The sequence below is a fragment of the Schistocerca cancellata genome, chromosome 3 (assembly GCF_023864275.1).
Source record: "Schistocerca cancellata isolate TAMUIC-IGC-003103 chromosome 3, iqSchCanc2.1, whole genome shotgun sequence".
Classification (NCBI taxonomy): Eukaryota; Metazoa; Arthropoda; class Insecta; order Orthoptera; family Acrididae; genus Schistocerca; species Schistocerca cancellata.
In genome coordinates this window covers 596,039,095-596,060,237 of record NC_064628.1, presented here as the reverse complement: position 1 = coordinate 596,060,237, position 21,143 = coordinate 596,039,095, and the positions used below count along the sequence as shown (strand labels likewise).

Below are 21,143 nucleotides of genomic sequence, written 5' to 3'. Positions count from 1 at the left end.
ATTGACTCATTGCATTATCTGTTTGTGTCGCTGCCTCGGCATTCAATTCATTGTCTGTGTGTGTCATTGTGTAGTTTGTATAACTAAAAACTGACCCTGTTAGTCTACGTTGCTCATTTATAACTAGACCGATCCAACAATTTTGGACGTTCGCACAAAGTTTTGTGGCCGTGGGCATGGGGACCAGCCGTTTCTAACTGCAGTGAATTTGTCCGTGTTGCTAACGACAAAACTGAAGTTCGGAGTCTTCAACGATAGTAGCTTGTAACTTACACTGAAAATAGTATTGAGCCTAGTGAACCTAATTTTTATTAGCGTATAGTCAGATCCATAAATTTTTAGTGTGCTCTTCCTCAATTCCAGTAAGATATGTTAGTTTATTATTGTTGTCCGCTACGGAATATAGTGCAAAATAAGTTTCCAGGTTATCCGTATAGAGAAACATACACTATAAGTTTCTCGCTAGAGTCTGGGTGGCTTTCTGCAAAAGTAAGAGTTGTCAACTCGTATTGCTGAGCAGTCGAGCTGTGCACGGTGGTTGTACGATGGACGTCCGCTGCCACGCACCGTGCGAATCGAAATCCATAAGCACCATAGTTTTCCTGTGATATTATCACCATTCTTCATTGCTTGCAAACAGATTTTAAGTATAAAAAATGTCGAGCTATTAACGGAGCCGCCCGCAGCTGCATGCGTAATGTTGTAGTTTTGTAATTGCGGAATTGGTGGTTCGATTCTCGCTAGACTAAACGTTTTTATTTTTTAAGTTTTATGTTTATCATCACATGGAAATGTTAATTACAAATATTTAATGATGATTGTCTAAAAATTAACGTATTTTAAATATTAATTGCATGAAAATGAGAAATATCATTTACACACATCAAAAAAGTTTTGCATCACCACGCTTCCCAGAACTCTTGAAAGTAGACGTTGACTGTGGATATTGCATCACACACACAGTCCTTTTGACTGTTCAGAGAGGTAACTTAACCCTTCCATAGATTGTAAACAACCATGCGTGAGGAGCACCTATTAGACCGAGGGGGTCTGACAGCCGATCAGTTCCAGTCCTTCCACCAGGCAGGAGGTATACGGCTCGTGTTGTCTGTAGTGCAACCAGGCCTAGACGATCAATACCGCGGTTCGATCGCGTCCGCATTGTTACTTTGTGCCGGGAAGGCCTCTCAACTAGGGAAGTGTCCAGGCGTCTCGGAGTGAATCAAAGCGATGTTGTTCGGACATTGAGGAGATAGAGAGAGACAGGAACTGTCGATGATATGCCTCGCTCAGGCCGCCCAAGGGCTACTACTGCAGTGGTTGACCGCTACCTACGGTTTATGGTCGGAGGAACCCTGACAGCAACGCCACCATGTTGAATAATGCTTTTCATGCAATCACAGGACGTCATGTTATGACTCACTGTGAACAATACGCTGCATGATGCGCAACTTCACTCCCTACGTCCACGGCGAGGTCCATCTTTGCAACCACGACACCATGCAGCAAGGCACAGGTGGGCTCAACAACATGCCGAATGGACCGCTCAGGATTGGCATCACGTTCTCTTCATCAATGAGTGTCGCATATGCCTTCAACCAGACAACCGTCGGAGACGTGTTTGGAGGCAACCGGGTTGGGCTGAATGCCTTTGACACACCGTTCAGCTATTGTAGCAAGGTGGAGGTTCCCTGCTGTTTTGTGGTGGCGTTATGTGGGGCCGACGTACGCCGCTGGTGGTCATGGAAGGCGTCGTAATGGCTGTACAATACGTGAATGCCATCCTCCGACCGATAGTGCAACCATATCGGCAGTATGTTGACGAGGCATTCGTCTTCATGGATAACGACATCGCTCTACTAGAGTGGCCAGTATGTTCTCCAGACGTGAACCCTATCGAATATGACTGGATAGATTAAAAAGTGCTGTTTATGGATGACGTGACCCACCAACCACTCTGAGGGATATACGCCGAATCGGCCCACTGAGGAGTGGACAAATCTGAACCAAGAGTGCCTTGATGAACTTGTGGATAGTATGCCACGACAAATAGATACATGCATCAATGCAAGAGGACGTGCTACCGGGTATTAGAGGTACTGCTGTGTACAGCAATCTGGACCACCACCTCTGAAGGTCTCGCTGTATGGTGGTACAAGAAGCAATGTGTGCTCATCATGAGCAGTAAAAAGGGCAGAAATGATGTTTAAGTTGCTCTCTTTCAATTTTCTGTACAGGTTCCGGAACTTTCCGAACCAAGGTGATGCAAAACTTTTTTTGATGTTTGTAATTCATTTAATAATGTCAGTATTACTTCCTTATATCACGATTATATTATTTAAAAATAAATAATGTACCAAATTTCAATGTACGAGGGTCGTCCACAAAGTTAGTTCCGTTTCTATTTCCATCCACTGCAGAGCTACGATGGCAGTTCCGAGCTGCGCGGCAGTTACTCTGACTCAAGGAGAAGACATGAACGCCATTTTCAGATCGCTGCTGCCGACGTGTTCTTTGTAGTGCTTCTTTATAATGTCAGCCGTATTTGAAAATGCCGCCGCGTGTGAAATCAGATCTGTGATTCGTTGTCTAAATGCAAAGAAAGTTAAACCAAATGAAATTCATCGGCAAATCTGCGAGGTTTACGGACAAAATGCTATGAGAGATTCAGTGGTTAGAAGATGGGGCAGATCAAGTGCACGATGAAGAACGAAGTGGACCCCCGTCTGTGGTTACTGATGAACTGGTTCACAGAATTAAAGAGAAGATTAAGCACAACCCTAAGTTTACACTTAGTGCCCTTGCTATGGAAGTTCCGCAAATCTCACGATCACTGAAACTTCCTGGCAGATTAAAACTGTGTGCCGGACCGAGACTCGAACTTGGGACCTTTGCCTTTCGCGGGCAAGTGCTCTACCAACTGAGCTACCCAAGCACGACTCACGCCCCGTCCTCACAGCTTTACTTCCGCCAGTACCTCGTCTCCTACCTTCCAAACTTTACAGAAGCTCTCCTGCGAACCTTGCAGGACTAGCACTCCTGAAAGAAAGGATATTGCGGAGACATGGCTTAGCCACAGTCTGCTCAGGATCACTAATTCATAAAATTGTTACTGAAAAACTGAAATTTTGGAAACCTTGCTCATGTTGGGTACCCAAAATTCTTACTGAACAACACAAAAAATAACGGATGGGCAGTGCACTTCAGTTTTTGACACGCTACAATGAAGAAGGCGATGGTTTTCTTTCTGGGATAGTCACGGGGGATGAAACTTGGGTATCGTACGACTCCCCTGAATCAAAAAGGCAATCAATGGAATGGAGGCACACCTCATCTCCAACAAAGGTTAAGCCTAAGAAAATCTTGACACCTCGGAAAGTCATGTGCACCGTTTTTTGGGACAGAAAGGCATTTTGCTGATTGATTTCTTACCACGAGGCCAAACAATCAATGCACATAGTTACTGCGAGACCATTAAGAAATTGCGACGCGCAATACAGAACAAGCACCGAAGGTTACTGTCAAATGTGGTGGGTTTTTTTTTTTTTCCACGATAATACCCGACCTCACACGGAGAATGCGACCAAACAACTCTTACGGGAATTTCACTGGGACGCGTTTAATCATCCTCCGTAGAGCCCGGACCTCGCTCCTAGCGACTTTCATCTCTTCTTACACCTAAAATCTGTCCTTGGTGGTCAACCCTTCAGCTGAAAGAACATGTTACCACATGGTTGAATACACAGGCGTCAACCTTCTATGAAGAAGGCATTCAAAAACTTGTGCCACGCTATGACAAGTGCATACAAAATTTCAGAAGCTATGTAAAAAAAGTAGTTTAACTGTTGTAGATTTTTGTACAATAAACATTTTTTCTGTGTCTGTACACGTTTGTTTTAGATAACCAAACGGAACTTACTTTGTGGACATACCTCTATTTTGAAAATTCACATTTTGATGATGCGATTAGTAATTAAAATAAGTATTTTTAATAGAAAATGCCTATATACAGCAATACAGTATTTTTAGTTGATATTTCAATGACTGTATAAGGGGTAATCAAAAAGTTTCCGTTCGAAGGCCGTACAGTCCAGCATCGTTATGCAAAACCACCGTGAGGATAGAGGCAATCAAGCCCACCGACACACCAGACTGAAGATACCCGTTTGTGCTGCTGGGTGAAGCAGCCCCTAACTGCCTGCTGCACATCCTCGTCCGACAGCAATCGTCGACTCTTCAAGACCTTTTCTAAGGTACCGAAGGCGTGATACTCGCATGGGGAAAGATCATGAATATAGGACGGGTGCTAGAGTTGGTGTAACTTCTACCGTCCAGATCAGCCGGCGTCTTGGGTCGAATCGCGACCAGCAACATCCCACAGCGGTGGTTTTCGATAAACGTGCTGCCCCATACACATTCTTCATTGTGGGATGGATGTCTACTTGTGCTTGTCCTTCGGCAGCCGAGAAAAGAATAACAGCTCGTTGCTCCTGCTTGAGCCCATCTGGTACTAACGAAACCAAAGTTTACGTTTCCATATTTACCGCACGCACGTTGGTAAGACATGAATACCACACTAATAACCTTGGCTACATGTCTGTGCTTATACACCCGCATCGGAGTCGCGCTACGTTGTAAATACGCTGCGTCAACGCCTTCAAACGTAAACTTTTTGATCGCATCTGATACACCAGATGTATGAAGTCGGTATTTCCCTATCGATGGTGCTAGCCGTCAGTGTAGGGCCCGTGAGACCGAGTCTCCAGCGCCATCTGCTTACTGTAAAGGCTGACGACGAATGACAACACACAGTAACCAAAGTTACACACATCGGTATCTGTTTTAAACTCGTAAACATGTCGAGTTTTGCGCCTACGAACTACGATTTGCGGACAGCATTGGTTTTCTGGTATCATTTGAAGAAAACTCGTGCATAATCGCATCGAATGCTTGTCGAAGCTTTTGGAGAACTATCTGTTGGGAAAACGCAGTGTTTCGAGTGGTTCAAAAAATTCAAAAGTGGTGATTTTGACGTGAGAAACGACGAGCGCGGGAAACCACCGCAAAAGTTCGAAGACAACGAATTGCATGAATTGCAATTCATGTATGAATTATTGTATGAAGATGATACCCAAACTCAACAGGAATTCGCGGAACAATTGAAGGTGACGCAAAAAGCCGTTTCTTTTCGGTTGAAAACTGTGGGAAAGGCCCAGGAAGTGGACAGTGGGTTCCGCATGAACTGAATGAAAGACAGCAAGCAAATCAAAAGACCACTTGTGAAATACTGCTCGCCAGATACAAAAGAAAAGCGTTGCTCCATCAAATAGTGGCAGGTGACGAAAAATGGATATATTTTGAAAATCCTAAGCGTGGTTCAAATGGCTCTGAGCACTATGGGACTTAACACCTGATGGGACTTAACATCTGAGGTCATCAGTCCCCTAGAACTACTTAAACCTAACTAACCTAAGGACATCACACACATCCATGCCCGAGGCAGGATTCGAACCTGCGACCGTAGCAGTCGCGCGGTTGCGGACTGAAGCGCCTAGAACCGCTTGGCCACCGCGGCCGGCCTAAGAGTGGTAAAGCATGGATGAATCTAGGCAAAACATCGACATCCACTGCAAGACCAAATCGCTTTGGAAAGAAGACAATGCTCTGTGTTTGGTGGGATCAGAAGGCCGTAATCTATTTCGAGCTGCTAAAACCAGGTGAAACTGTTAACACCGATCGCTACCAACAGCAAATGATTGATTGAAATCGAGCATTACGTGAAAAGCGATCGGATTATGAAGAAGCCAACAGTCATATTACTCCATGATAACGCCCCACCACACAAAGCAAAAAGGGTGAGGGAAACGATCGAAGCGTTCAGTTGGGAAATAGGGCATGCGGCTTGTTGTCCAGACTTGGCTCCGTCCGATTATCATCGCTGTGCAATGCTTCAATTCGTATGAAAATGTACGATAGTGGCTCGCAGACTGGCCCGCTGCCGGAGAAGTGGGAGACATGTATAAATAGCAGTGGAGATTATTTTGAATAAAATTTTGTTTACCGGTGTCAAACAACAGACGTGTAATTATTGCAACCAAATTCCGGTTTTATACTTCTGCGCCTGGTAACTGAAATGAAATTTAAAAAAAGAAAAAAAAAGCTTAGCCAGAATAGAATCAGCGACCTCACAGCCGTCGAATCAGCGTTGTTAAATAGCGAGAATTTTTTTATACTTAACAGCGCTCGAAGCTTCAGATTTTTGAAGTAGATTCTCATCCAGTGTTTTTGAGGATTGGAACGTACTCTTCAGGAAACTGATGCCCTGCCACTGACGTTAATGTTCTTAAGTATAAACAAAGCCGAAGAAGGGCCAGTCCATAAGATCCCCTTGTGAAACAAATCTAGGCGTTTGCTGGCAGTTCAGTTAAATTCAATTGGAGGTGTCATTTCACTCGACTGTTCCGTAAGTCGCTTCAGCGATTCGTTTGGTTCGCGTGGAACAAGGAGACATCAGCCACTGATGTTTTTTGTCGTATCGTTCACGGAAGAGGCTGCGAGAAAAAGACTCGTGTGTTTATACTGGTTGGCGCCTTCGTCTGCGTCCGGCGGCGGTCGGCGCGTGTCGGGGGGTGCGCGCCGCGACGCCAGGCAGTCGCCGTCCCGCCGTCGCCCGCGCAGCACGACAGAGATGCCCAACAGCCGCGACCAGGTCAGCGCCGCCACACGTGCAGCCGCCGCGCCCGCGCGCTCGCCCGCTCGCGACGGCGTGTGAATCTTACCCCTAGCAAAACCACACACTCGGTGCGCTGGCCTACCCCACTGTATGGAAACTGTTTCACGCTAGGGTAGATTGGATACCTGTTGCGTTTAATATTAAGGTGGAGAACTCGAGTCCAACTGACAACAAGTGTGGATGAATGCCTTGGTTCGTGCTGCTTCACTTAAGATATCGGTCACAACTCGAATCTCGGTGTTGGTCAGAGATTGGAACATTTGTTGTGTTTTGTCATTAGGGGACGTGATAATTTCAGAGTTCAACGTTAACATTGTATTAATATGACGTAATCCTTTAAATCGTGTAACTAGTTTCTTGTCGTACTTGGCACGTCATCGGACTATAGGTGAAATTTCTGTGATGTTTATGTTTACTGAAATTTGTTAAGTGTTTTTTTTTTAAACAGCTTGTCGATTGCATTGAAAATCTGCCCCACTTTACCGAGTAAAACTGTTTCACCAGTAATTATTTCGTGCAAGTGCCAGCCATTCCTTTTCTGAAACAGTTTCGTTCGATCGGTTATAAGTTTCGATTAATTTTGATGTTGTTCTGAGCTAGCGCTTTTGTTTGTTTTTTTTCTGCAAAGTACCAATCAGTAAGCGCCACTATGCAGTGATAATACGGTTTTGAGATTAACACAATACAAGAAGATACTCCGATAGCAGGTAATACTCTACGCTTTCCTGATTTGTGTTTAATTGGCTTTCTGACTTGTGTTCAGGTCAAACTGTAGTGTTACATTACCTGAAGAGTGCCCTGAAATGGGTCGTAATGGTTTACGGTGATCAAATGAATTCATCATTAATCAGCTACAAGACCTGCACGTTGTTCATTTAGCTGTACAGAGTTGTAGCCGTTGGTCCTTTAGGAATCATGTGCATTATGTGATTCTCTATGACTACTGATAACATTGGCTTCGATAAGTGTGTCACATGCTCCTGATGAGCCATGATGATGATGATGATGATGACGACAAACGATGATGATTACGAACGATGATTTCAATTCGACGTCTGGAGAAACATTCAGTAAGCAACTTCTTTAATAAGGAACAGATACTGAAAACACAGCTACGGGCAGCTGTCGGGTATAGTCGTCTGTAGGTGATTGAACACCAAACATTATGATCGTACCGCAAAATAAAATTATGTTTTGTAAAAATTGTGGAATTTCTGTGTTATTTGGAACATGTGCAGCTGCCAGCTCTGGTTGGCACGGAATGCCGGGTCGCCCGTGAGAGGACTCCTTAATAATGTCGAGAAATCGCGACGTTGCCCGGTGCGTGCCTGGACAGTTTCTCCTTCCCGGCAAGGCCGGCGCGCGTCTGCACACAGGACTAGCATTTCAATACCCTCCAGATGACCTGCTCCACGCGCTGTTCGTCACATCCGTGGAAACGCGTTTTCGTCGTAGCCGTGCACACAGCAGTATGGTCATATACTCGTAGTTTGTGATAGCGCTGTCGATATGCCATGTGGGCTGCATTTCGCGTAAACGCAAGAGTAGCGGAAGCGTATTAGTTTGGGTCGCGTACACTTCTCATGAACGTTGTCTTACAGAGTGGGTTAAGGCGCTGAATTCTCTTTACTGTGTGGGAGTGAAGTAACCACGCTGCTCTGCAAAACGTAAGGACGAGGTGGGTGAAATAACATACTAACTACTCCGTTCAAATGATTGGAAGTGCGGGAGCATGTTGCCAGAAGTCTCGCAGTCGTTAACAAAAAGTTGGACGTCATGTGGCGTGAGGTTAGCGTTTCATAGCGTCAGATGGGGTTGGCTCCGTAACACGAGGCACTTGCAGCAACGGGAAAAGACAGTGTGTGTCAATGAGCTAGCAGTTACGGTGCGCTGTAGCGGTGTGCCTCATTACAACACGGCCAGGAGACGATATTTGGGTGATAGCACACGGGGAAGAATCATCGTGAAACTGGAAGAAAGGTGAAGTGTGACGTGTGTAGCCAAGGAGTTAGGTGTTCCTCAAAGCATTGTTTCCCGTCTGTGGGGAGCGCTCCGAACCACAGCCACTGCTGCAAAGAGGTGGTGATGGACCGCTGTCAAATTACAGCAGCATATGACCGCTACATTGTGCGACAGTCAAGAAGGGGTATTCAGGACAGCAGTCCGGGCGCTAATGACCATAGCAGTTTTGCGCTCCGAAACCAAAAACAAAAAAGGTACAGCAGCGGGTGCAGTTGCAACCACGTTTAACTAGACTGCAAGGCACGCAATCACTCGGTCCTCAGTGGCATGTCGACTGCATGGGGATGCTGTCCTTGCCCGACGAGTAGTTAAGGATGGTGCCAAGAGCGGGACTGCACCAACGTCAAGTGGGGCCACATGCCCTTCTCTAGTGCATCCAGAAAGGGTATCGAGCCGGCCGATGTGGCCTAGCGGTTCCAGGCGCTTCAGTCCGGAACCGTGCTGCTGCAACGATCGCAGGTTCGAATCGTGCCTCGGGCATGGATGTGTGTGATGTCCTTACTTTAGTTAGGTTTAAGTAATTCTAATTTTAGGGGACTGGTGACCTCAGATGTAAAGTCCCTTGGTGCTTAGAGCCATTTGAACTAATTGTTTTTGAAGGGTGTCGAACATGATCATTCTGGTGGTTCAGGTGTTAGGTGTGGGGAGGCATAATGTTGCATGGGCGCACTGACTTCAAAATCTCTGAATATAGTAAAATCGCAATTCAGTGTTATTGTGACATGTAGTCCTCTTGTCTTTTCAGGCGTGCGTGCGGCCCTGGCTTCATTTTTACGGGTGACAGTGCGCGAGCGCATCGAACTGCGCGTGTGGGGGAGCTCTTGGTACAATAGGATATTCGGTGAATGGACTGACTTGCCCTTTCCCCCGACTTACATCCCATACATCCCACATAGCGACGCGTTTGGGACACTTATTGCAGCACGTCCCCATGCACTAGTGACCTTCCAGCAATTGTCAACAGGAAGGATGAATAGAATGCATTACCACAAGAACTCCTCACCAACCTTTAGGCCAGCATATGAGCGCGTTTCAGAGCATCGATTGTCGTCCATAGTAATCATACACCCTATGCCTTTTGTGATGCTCAGGTGACCACCATAAATCGCGATGACTTCAGTGTAACTATAGGTTGCAACAGAATGTCATTTCTGTTCAGCTGCTTGCGTATGTCTTTTAGTTCATCTGCTTGCGTATTTCTTTTAGTTCAAATGGCTCTGAGCACTATGAGACTTAACATCTGAGGTCATCAGTCCCATAGAACTACTTAAACCTAGCTAATCTAAAGACATCACACGCATCCATGTGCGAGGCAGGATTCGAACCTGCGACCGTAGCGGTCGCGCGGTTCCAGACTGAGGCGCCTAGAACCGCTCGGCCACACCGGCCGGCTTTCTTTTAATTACCTTCCGTATTATTCTGTATCTGTTCGTTCTATGTATGATCTAGGTTTCATCGAGCTATGTACTTGACAGTGATACCTGATACTTTCTTCCTTAAGTTTTGCACACCAGTGTTTTTTCCAATTATCATGGAGGCTACAGGAATTTCAATTTGTATGACAGTCCGAGATGAAATCAGTAGAATGTTGCGAGATGTTTCCATCATCGATTCTTCATCGTTCTTGTGACTGATGACACTGCTCTACGCCAAACAATCTCGAACTCTACGGGTTCTTTGACCCCTCATGTCCTCCAGCAAATAGCCGTATATTAGAATTAACCATGTTGAGAGCTTTTGTTCATCATTATGGAAGTAACAATACTTTCGCATTCCTGTGTGAAGTCTTCCACATGCCATTCACATCGCGTGTTTCTTGAGTACATTGCGGAAGTAGGTCCTGAGGAGCGTCAGTTGGAAAAGTCTTAAGAGCCTTATGGTTTTGGTGTATAATTACTGGCTAAGTAATATTTCGAACGTGTGCATAGCGTGCGTGACTGCGAGCAACCTGACGCCCGGTTCCATCACGCGAGGTGGGCGCGAACGGAGGAAAGAGTGCAGATGAAGCCCCGGATTAGCCATTTCAATTATCCTAGCGCTCTTTTAGTACCCTGGGTAGGTGTGGTAGTAGTGGGGTTTGGTAGCAACTTCCCTGAGAGTCATATTGGTTGAGATATAAATCAGCATTGGGCTTCATTGGCTTTTCTTTGCTACTCTGTAGCAATGTGTAGCGCGGAAAACTGATACGAGGGCTATCCACAAAGTACATTACGTTTTGGAATTAAAAATAAATAAAGTATTGAAATTTTTTTATTATATACAGATGAAAGCCACACTTAAATACTACTTTTCTACATAGTTGCCATTTAAATTAAGGCACTTATCGTAGCGATGGACCAGCTTGGAAATTCCTTCGTCGTAAAATTCGGCCTACCTCTTCTTGAAGCTGTGCGTCGTCATCAAAACGCTGCATAGCCAACCACTTTTTCATTGCTGGGAATAAGTGGAAGTTGCTCGGTGCCAGGTCGGGACTGTACGGCGGATGAGGAAACAACTCCCACTTAAAAGATTCGAGAACTTCACGAGTGGCATTTGCCGTGTGGGCCCGGGCGTTGTCGTGAATCAGCAAGATCTTTGAGCCCAACTTTCCCCAGCGCTTGTTTTGTATTGCTCTTCTGAGGTTGTGCAGAGTTTGGCAATACCTTTGAGAGTTTATTGTAGTGCCTCTTTCCAGGAAATCCACAAAAATCACACATTTTCTGCCCCAAAAAAGGTAACCACGTGGTTGAAGGCGCAGGCGGCCGAATTTGTGTGGTAAAGCTGTAGCTTCTCATTAAAAGTCGCTGGCTAAGAATTGAGTCCATCGCTGTCTTAATCTCGTATTTGTATTGTATAATGGACATGGATTGGTAAATGGTCATATGGTATGCCAGTTCCTACGCACACAGCCATTTGTAAATGTGGGCTGGAGCGCATTGTAATATGCGGAGCGATGCTAAAAGTGTTGATTGGCGTTTATTACTAGAAATGGTCCCAGGGTCACCAGAGGATCGAATCCCGAGCCCTACGATTTGTTGTCAAACAGATACCAATGTGCAGTCATGTAGCCGCAGATTGTTCATATAATTAGGTTACTACACATCACTATTCGCAGACAAGGAGCTGTTTTCACTAGCACAACTCTCCAACCTTAAAAAATAAAAATAGAGCTGGCGCGGAATTGCTACTGCTACAGTTCCTTGCAACTTTTGATGACTCGATAGCGTATCGCATCGTCAATTGCCGGTAGGCTGCCTGACCTGTTAGAGGCTGGTGTAAGCGGGGTAATATTTGTCGCGCGTTAAAACGTTTTTGAGGCGGTCGACGAGCGGATTTACGCTTTACGGGCGCCATTAATAGCTTGTACCTCGCAACGCGAGAGTAGGCGGGCCCATGCATCCTCTTTAAGCGCCAGTCGTGCCTTCTTTCCCGCATCGCGTGTGCTGCTCTCATCGGTTTCTGTCGCCTCGCGTATTTACAGCGTTGCTGCGGCCCGCCGTTCCGTGGGCAATAACAGTTTACAGCATACTTCCATTAGACATTGCAACTTAGGACAGCTAAGGGTGAGGGGGACATGTTTCCTCATTTTATGTTCGCTATCGACGTCGTGTCGTTCAATATCTTGCACTCGTGAGTGTTCGAACTTTATTATACTTCGTAAACTAGGGTGACCTGCAATTAATTCCTGCATCCAACTGCTATTTGAAATGGTTCTTGACTTACGTAGCAATTTGAATTTATCCAACCGTATTTCTTGATGCAGTAATCTTGTTCGTTGGTGGCTACCACATTCATTCCATTTATTGGAAAGTGGAGTGCCTTTCCGTCTGTTTTTTTGCCACGTCGCTTGTGATTTAGGGAAGTCACGAGAGTGCTAAGTCGGAAGCCTGTTCTCCGGGTAGTGGCTTTTGGCAAGCAGACGGGAGCGACGAATTTTTATTTATAATCTGTTTGGCAGACGTCCGTGCCTGAAACTCGTTATGAAATGTTGCTGGAAGTGGGTGAACGTTATTGATGACCTGTATGCCTGAACTTAAATATACACAGTAGTGGAAATTAGTATAAAGGTAGGATTTCTACGAAAGTTACAGTCGAATTTATTATGAAAGTAGTAGATACATGTAAGACATAAAAAATCACAACAGAATTACTTAGTTTCTTATATAACACGAATAATAAAATGTGTTTGCATTTCCTGGATGGAAATTGGTATACAGGCACTCACTGTCTTGGTATTGCACTTATAGTACTTTGTCCAACCTCCTGTCTTCCTAATTACATCAGTTGATTTTGTTGGGATTTGTAGTTCTTGTAGTGAAATTGTCGCCCATTCTTCTTGTATCACCCTTTTCAGCTCACCTACGGCCACGAATTGCCTTCCGTTGTGATAAACACGCCTCGCAAGTATTCTCCAGAGGTTTTCCGCGGGGTTCAGATACGGGCTATGTGCAGGCCAAGTCAAGAAATTAATACCTTTATCTTCAAACCACTTTTTGGTTGTAGCAGAAAATACACAGATGCACAATGTTGTTGAAACATTAGACTTTAGTGACCCAGATCCTCATACATTCTAATATAGTCTGTCTAGCATTTCAGTGCACATGTTAAGAGTTCATTCTAGTGTTCAGGCAAGCAATGTCCTTAGCGCAGAAGGCTGTCCAAGTTATAACGCTTCCACCATCAAAAATTCTGCTCATTCTTACTTGCTGCTTTGTTCTTATATCATGCCAATAATATTGAAATCCCATCTAAATTAAACATCTCATAACTGAAGATCACATTTATCCTATTCTGAAGTACATGACATACATCTGTCATGTGACAAAATGTCGTACTCATCGGGCGGTTATTGGCGATTGTAAATTAACAAGAAGTTGAGAAAAATAATCGTTTGTGGCCTTTACTTTTTACAAAAATAACCGTTTCGATGCCTCAGATAATTTTCTGCTTTGCCCATATTTTCCGTTCTTTCCATACCGTGCGCCCAATCCGACAAAATTATCAATCCCTGTACCTGAAAGGGTCAACTTCCTGGCGATTTGATAATTAGCGTGTCCCATATTCTCGTGATGCACCGATTTTTACTTGTGCATTAAATGCTCTCCTCGTGGCATTGTCACAGTTGTTTTTAATGTACGCCGGCTGGAGTGGCCGTGCGGGTCTAGGCGCTACAGTCTGGAGCCGAGCGGCCGCTACGATCGCAGGTTCGAATTCTGCCTCGGGCATGGATGTGTGTGATGTCCTTAGGTTAGTTAGGTTTAATTAGTTCTAAGTTCTAGGCGACTGATGACCTAAGAAGTTAAGTCGCATAGTGCTCAGAGCCATTAGAGCCATTTTTAATGTACACAACAGGTAGTCGCAAATGGTGCCGTGTTTGCTATATGCAGTAAAGGCGTGTACGCACACACTAACCCAGCACAGAGCCGACTGCCTTTATACCGAGTTCCACACTCTACCACCTGAATCGTTGATGTCTTATTACTGTGTACTACTGAGATCACAAGCGATACTATTGCATATACACTGTGCATAACTATTCCAAACAACATTGATAATTTTCCTACAAATATCCGTGCCTTTATACGGATCTCCACGACTGTAGTTTCCGTTTAATGTATTTTTTTGCACACAATGATTATTACCCCTCGTATAACACTTCATGTGTTGTACATTTGGTAAAAAACTTTTTAGTTATCCTTAAACGAAGAACAGTTACTACACCTTTTCGATTCTTTGAGAGATACTAGCAAGGTATAGTTTATATCTTTCATTAATTAAAGAAAAATACTAAGAATAAGAAATCAAGGTTGAAAAAAAAGGTTCAAATGGCTCTAAGCACTATGGGACTTAACTTCTGAGGTCATCAGTCCCCTAGACTTAGAACTACTTAAACCTAACTAACCTAAGGTCACCACATACATCCATGCCCGAGGCAGGATTCAAACCTGACCGTAGCAACAGCGCGGTTCCGGACTGAAGCTCCTAGAACCGCTCGGGCACCGCGGCCGGCAAGGTTGAAAATCGGTTCCCCATATGCCGATACATTTCTTAGCTCTTGATATGCATTACTTTCAGTTCTCAAGTGAAGAGACCGAGCACGGTTCCGCAGTGTTAGCACACTGCTGTTTAAACTGCCTTCCGGCGGTCCAGCTTTAAGTTTTACTTGGTTTTCCGAAATCGCTTAAAGCAAATGTCGGAATGATTCATTAGAAAAGGGCACGACCAATTTCCTCTCTTCATACACCCCTTTATCCGAGCTTGTGCTCCATCGCTGACGACCTCGTCGTCCACGGGACGTTAACCCCGAATCCTCCTTCCTTTTCAAATGTCTTGGCTTAGTAACTGAATATTATGCGTTGCGCTCGCAAGACCTCTTTAATGTTCGCGCGTACAGTGTTTCAGGGCACTTACTATACAGACTATACAAGCCCCCAACGTTGTACGTCTTTGTGCACATGCATATTCATCCCCACCTTGAGGTTCGCGAGTGGGAAAAAGTAAGTAGGATGCTATTATTAAGCTATAAACTGCGTAATTATTAAAGTTTCTTGGGTCTTAGGTGTTGCTGTTCATTCTAGCTGAAAAAGCAGAGACTTAGTTTGAAGTCTTGACGGCGCCAATTAATCCAGCCACGGATGTTGTAATATTACAGCAGCAGTTCTTCGTCGTTCGCTATGTACTCAAACAGTTCGCCAGGTATCTCGAAAAACAGTACGACAGACCTTGCTGACGGACAATCACAATTTCGTATTTGCGGGAGATACTTCTGAAATATCATTCCATATTTAGACCACTTCTAAACCTGCCGATTGCTCCATTGTAGCAAATTTCTGCAGATTTTGCAGTTTCGAGCCTTAGTAACAGAATACCACAGAACGCTCTTATATCTACTATATTCAGTTTGATAGTTCACTGATAAAGGGACTGCCGTAGCTATCGCTTTACGCGAAGTGGGTCCAAACCTAAGTGCCAAGCACACAGCGTTAACCGTTTGAATTTTGTGAAATAGAGCACAAAACAAGAAAACTTGTTTATAGTTTACGGATTGTTGTTTCTTGAAGGACATTATTTCTGCTGCAGAACCTTTTTCAAGTGGGCACGACTGTACAAAAACCATGAAAGCAAGTCATATGACATGTTGCTGTTTAGTTGCGACGTATTTCGCATTCCACTAATTTTCTGTCTCGCTTTTTGTACATGTAGGAAATCAACATCAGACTGTTTGTGACACCCACCAGATTTTGCATCCTTCGGGCTTTATCTAGGTAAAACTGTCATCAACCCGAAGGTTTGTTTGAACACCGCTGTACTTTAGTAAACATGGTTCAATTCCAGGTGGTACACCACTGCTGTCTGCTTGTGACTATGAACTGACCTACCTAGCCAGTTATAGAGGGCCTAGAATTTGACGAGGACTCCGAACCGAGGTGTAACTTGACATGTTTTCACGTTAACAGCCATTGCCAGAGGTACGTTTTGCCAAGTTACAGATAAAAATTCGCAGATCGAAAGCCAGAGCTTTTAAATTCGCAGCCACAGTAGTCTTCTCTCGTTAGCCGTATGCATTATGTCAGTTTCCAAGGATGTCGCTCGGGAGTTGGCCGCCTTAGCGTATCTAGCAACATGTCACTGTCCCTTATTATCATACATATAATTTCCATCACACCGCTGTTGCATTTGCCTTTTTTCTGATTAAATTTCAGTTTATTTTAGAGATGTTTGCACGAATGCAGTACCGTTAGAACTTGCTGCTGTATACCCTATATCAGATATTTGTAGCATATTGTTTATATTCGTCAAAGTATGCTCAGACAGTTTACAGTGTCGTGGATCTTCATTTTCTCATCAGTTCTGAAAGAATTCGTCCAATAAATAAATTGAATTTCTTGTTGGGTTAAGTTCTCTCTGAAAATGTCACCACCGTTTAGTTCCAGAATTTGTTTTATTGAGATAATCAGTACTTGCCACTCAGCATTCTGAAAGATGACATGATACACTGTTCGTGAGGTGTAAATTTCTGTAGTGTAACGCAAGGCATCAGTAAATTGGACGAAAGAAATCTGTCAATCAAAACGGACACAGTTCACTGCTGTCACATTTGCCCCAGCGAGCTCAATAATGGGGTTATATTTATCCACATTGGTTTGCAAAACTTAAGAACGAAAGTAAATATCCCTTTGCATGTCACTGCCAAGTAAACTTGGACCGTACAAGAAAAACTGCTGCAGTATAGTACAGAAGGTAATTGAAAGACATGCCCAATGATAAACAGAAATTACTCTGATAAACAGAAATTACTCTTTTATTCAAAGATATTAATTACAATGAAGTCATCGGGATTTATTATGGTCCCCAGGACAATACAGATGGCAGGACATGATTCTCAATAGGGTGTGTGATCATCTCGTATGCCAGTTCTTGCTCTGCAACGTGCTTCTATGCTAGTCGCAAGGTTGTTAATAATGAGTTCTTGTGGTAGGGCTTTCCATCCATCCACCAGCGAGGTTGACAGCTGCTGGATGGTCTTTGGTGCATGTGTGTGTGCTGCAGTACACATCCCCAATGGATCCCACACGTCGTCGTCATCAAGGATTCTCTGGAAAAAAATGTTTTGACAATGACGAGAGAGTAGCGTCGTCTGCAATCATCGGAATTTAAGCCTTCTCGACTCTCTCGTTCATATTGTAGTTTTTATTTTGTGCTTTTGCGGTTTGTTAATCTTCATTTTATTGCTCATTTTTGTCTTTGTGATACATACAAAGGTTCCAGGAGGTTTGTATTTGTTTCCTGCTATTATTCCCTCACAGAAGACCTGTTATCCGAAAGCTTGTACGTTACTTGGACTGAGGAATAGTCTACACAGAGCACAAATAAGAACTTACGTTTAATGAATATTACTCAAGTAGGGAAAAGTCTGCTCTATTGAGCAAGGAAAATGTTCAGTTTCTCTGACGTTGTTTGGTAGTCGTTGAAAGCAAGAGGCAAAGGATACAATAAATAGGCGCTGTTTGCTGCCTTCTGAATGTTTTCTGTGTCTTAAGTATAGATTTTCTCGGACAAAGAAATGTTTTATTCTTTCAGTCCCCAGCGATATGTAGAATTAACCACACGATCATTGTCAAGAACACGCGTTATGACTTTTTCTTTGGCCATTACTAGTAGCCAATTACTAGTTCGTAATGCTGATGATATATTCTCACTTTTTGGTAGGTGTATTGCCCTTCTTTAGCTAGCTTTCGCCCGGAGGTACTTCGCTGCTCGACGTTACTTAAAAGGGGAGGGTCTGACACTTGGGCGACCGATTTGCATCAAGTGTTTCAAGGATGTTCTATGTTGAAAATTTCGGCGTTTTGCTAGACACTAAGTAACTATTGAAAAAAATCGATGTCGGGGTTGATGAAAGTTCATATTTTTAGTGCTCTATATCTAAAGACCGTCTAAGAGCAAATTATTTTTAGTAAGACAGTAAGTTAATAATTTTAAGAGTTATTAGCGTTTTTCGTTTTCATACTGTAGCTTGGGTGCCCCTCGTAATATGTATGTAAAAGAATAACGTTGGTGGACGAGCGGCCAAGTCCTTATACTACCAAACTCTTGGTCCGTGTTCGTTTCTTGGTCGTGACATTTTTTCTTTCGATTTTTGTTTTGGTGTTTCTGATAATATTCTGATAATCGAAATACTTTCCCTTGCCTTATGTGTGCTTAAGAATGAAATAAGTATGTATAATGTATTGACACTTACTTTCATCGTGATAAATAGAACAAAAATACATCTAAAGTATATTAATGCGTAATCATAACTGATCGTCGATTCGTGAGCATACTCACAATCAGCGGCAGTGAAAACGTTTCATAGAAACAGGCATTTCTCGCACTGCGTGCAACACTCAAACGAAGTCACGCAGCATTCGCTTATTTTCCGGCAATTGTTCATGGAAAACGTATCAGACTCACTTTGCTAAAAACGGATGTGTCATATTATAACAATTTGGATGTGTTCCAAGCGTATAAAGTCATATCTTGGTAGACAGGCGCGGACAATTGCTTATCTACTGTGAGGTCGCATGATTTTGAAGTCGTGTACGATGAAATTCTTTACCTGTCCATAAAAGTAAACGTCATATGGTTCACATAGGTAAGCCACGTTTGGTGGTACCAGTTTCACGGTGCAGTTCGGTTGAGCATCATCGTCTAAAAAAGCCCTGCCATGAAAGTAACTATCAATACTTCATGTATACTTGAGTATTAATCACACCTCCCGATGTTTTACTTCAAAAAAAGGGAAGCCACGAACAAGAATCGAACACAGAACAGCAGTTTGGTCGTCGAATGCCTTGACGACTCGATCGCCGAAGTAACTCTGCTAGACATGTAAAGTGGCGGGACCCAAGCTACAGCATGAAAAACAAAAACGTTAATAACTCGAACATTATAAAAACTCGTCAAATATAATAAAAATGATTGGTTTTAGACGATCTTTCGATGTAAAGCATTGAAAATATGATTTGTCGTCAACTTTGACTCCGATTCTTTCAGAAACTAGGAAGTATCCAACAAAAACCCGAAACACGTGTATCTTTGTTTTCAATGCAGAACGCCTTTGAAAAACTTTATGAAAATCGTCGACCCACATGTCAGGTCCACCCCTTGTTAGTGTTGAACGTAAAGTCCAGTATAAACCCAGTACCTTTTAACGGTTACGTTCCATTGACGTCCAATATGAAACAGCCTTTAAGCAATACGTACCAATATGTTGTTGTGGTCTTCAGTCCTGAGACTGGTTTGATGCAGCTCTCGATGCTACGTGCAAGCTTCTTCATCTCCCAGTACGTACTGCAGCCTACATCCTTCTGAATCTGCTTAGTGTATTCATCTCTTGGTCTTCCTCTACGATTTTTACCCTCCACTCTGCCCTCCAGTACTAAATTGGTGATCCCTTGATGCCTCAGACTATGTCCTACCAACCGATGCCTTCTTCTGGTCAAGTTGTGCCACATACTCCTCTTCTCCCCAATTCTATTCAATACCTCGTCATTAGTTATGTGATCTACCCATCTAATCTTCAGCATTCTTCTGTAGCACCACATTTCGAAAGCTTCTATTCTCTTCTTGTCTAAACTATTTATCGTCCATATTTCACTTCCATACATGGCTACACTCCATACAAATACTTTCAGAAACGACTTCCTGACACTTAAATCTATACTCGATGTTAACAAATCTCTTCTTCAGAAACGCTTTCCTTGCCATTGCCAGTCTACATTTTATATCCTCTCTACTTCGACCATCATCAGTTATTTTGCTTCCCAAATAGCAAAACTCCTTTACTATTTTAAGTGTCTCATCTCCTAATCCAATTCCCTCAGCATCACCCAACTTAATTCGACTACATTCCATTATCCTTGTTTTGCTTTTGTTGATATGCATCTTATGTCCTCCTTTCAAGACACTGTTCATTCCGTTCAACTCCTCTTCCAGGGACTTTGCTGTCTCTGACAGAATTACAATGTCATCGGCGAACCTTAAAGTTTTTATTTCTTCTCCATGGATTTTAATACCTACTCCGAACTTTTCTTTTGTTTCCTTTACTGCTTGCTCTATATAGAGATTGAATAACTTCGGGGAGAGGCTACAACCCTGTCTCACTCCCTTGCCAACCACTGCTTCCCTTTCATGTCCCTCGACTCTTATAACTGCCATCTGGTTTCTGTACAAATTGTAAATAGCCTTTCGCTCCCTGTATTTTACCCTTGCCACCTTCAGAATTTGAAAGAGAGTACTCCACTCAACATTGTCAAATGCTTTCTCTAAGTCGACTAATGCTAGAAACGTAGGTTTGCCTTTCCTTAATCTTTCTTCTAAGGTCAGTATTGCCTTACGTGTTCCAATATTTCTATGGAATCCAAACTTATCTTCCCCAATGTCGGCTTCTACCAGTTTTTCCATTCGTCTGTAAGGAATTCGTGTTAGTATTTTGCAGCTGTGACGTACTAAACTGATAGTTCGGTAATTTTCACATCTGTCAACACCTGCTTTCTTTGGGATTGGAATTATTATATTCTTCTTGAAGTCTGAGGGAATTTCGCCTGTCTCTTATATCTTGCTCACCAGATGGTAAAGTTTTGTCAGGACTGCCTCTCCCAAGGCCATCAGTAGTTCTAATGGAATGTTGTCTACTCCCGGGGCCTTGTTTCGACTTAGGTCTTTCAGTGCATAACAAAAATAAATTTTCATATCGTCGCCATCCCCGTGCCGGACCGAAATCTTTGCACTGTCCTTTTACTGTGCGGTGTTCCTTTGATACGACACATGCGGAGGTAAAAACTGGTCAACTGATATGCGCAGTGCTGTGCCATGTACGGTACACGAAATGGTGGAGTGGGGTGGTGGCCGCCGGCAGCCGGGGTTA

General features: G+C 43.6%; 1 protein-coding gene across 3 annotated transcripts in view; it reads left to right on the top strand.

Moving 5' to 3' along the window:
* Window positions 1–21,143, top strand: part of LOC126175480 (cAMP-dependent protein kinase type I regulatory subunit) — a 262,950-nt gene that overhangs the window by 81,375 nt on the left and 160,432 nt on the right. The window contains exon 1 of one of the 3 annotated variants that reach the window (XM_049922295.1): window positions 6,506–6,709. The exons of the other annotated variants lie outside the window; for them this stretch is intronic. Coding sequence (XP_049778252.1) covers window positions 6,521–6,709 — 189 coding nt within the window. The 5' untranslated portion in view covers window positions 6,506–6,520. Of the gene's footprint in view, window positions 1–6,505; window positions 6,710–21,143 lie in introns of those variants that run through there. 3 annotated transcript variants of the gene reach the window in all.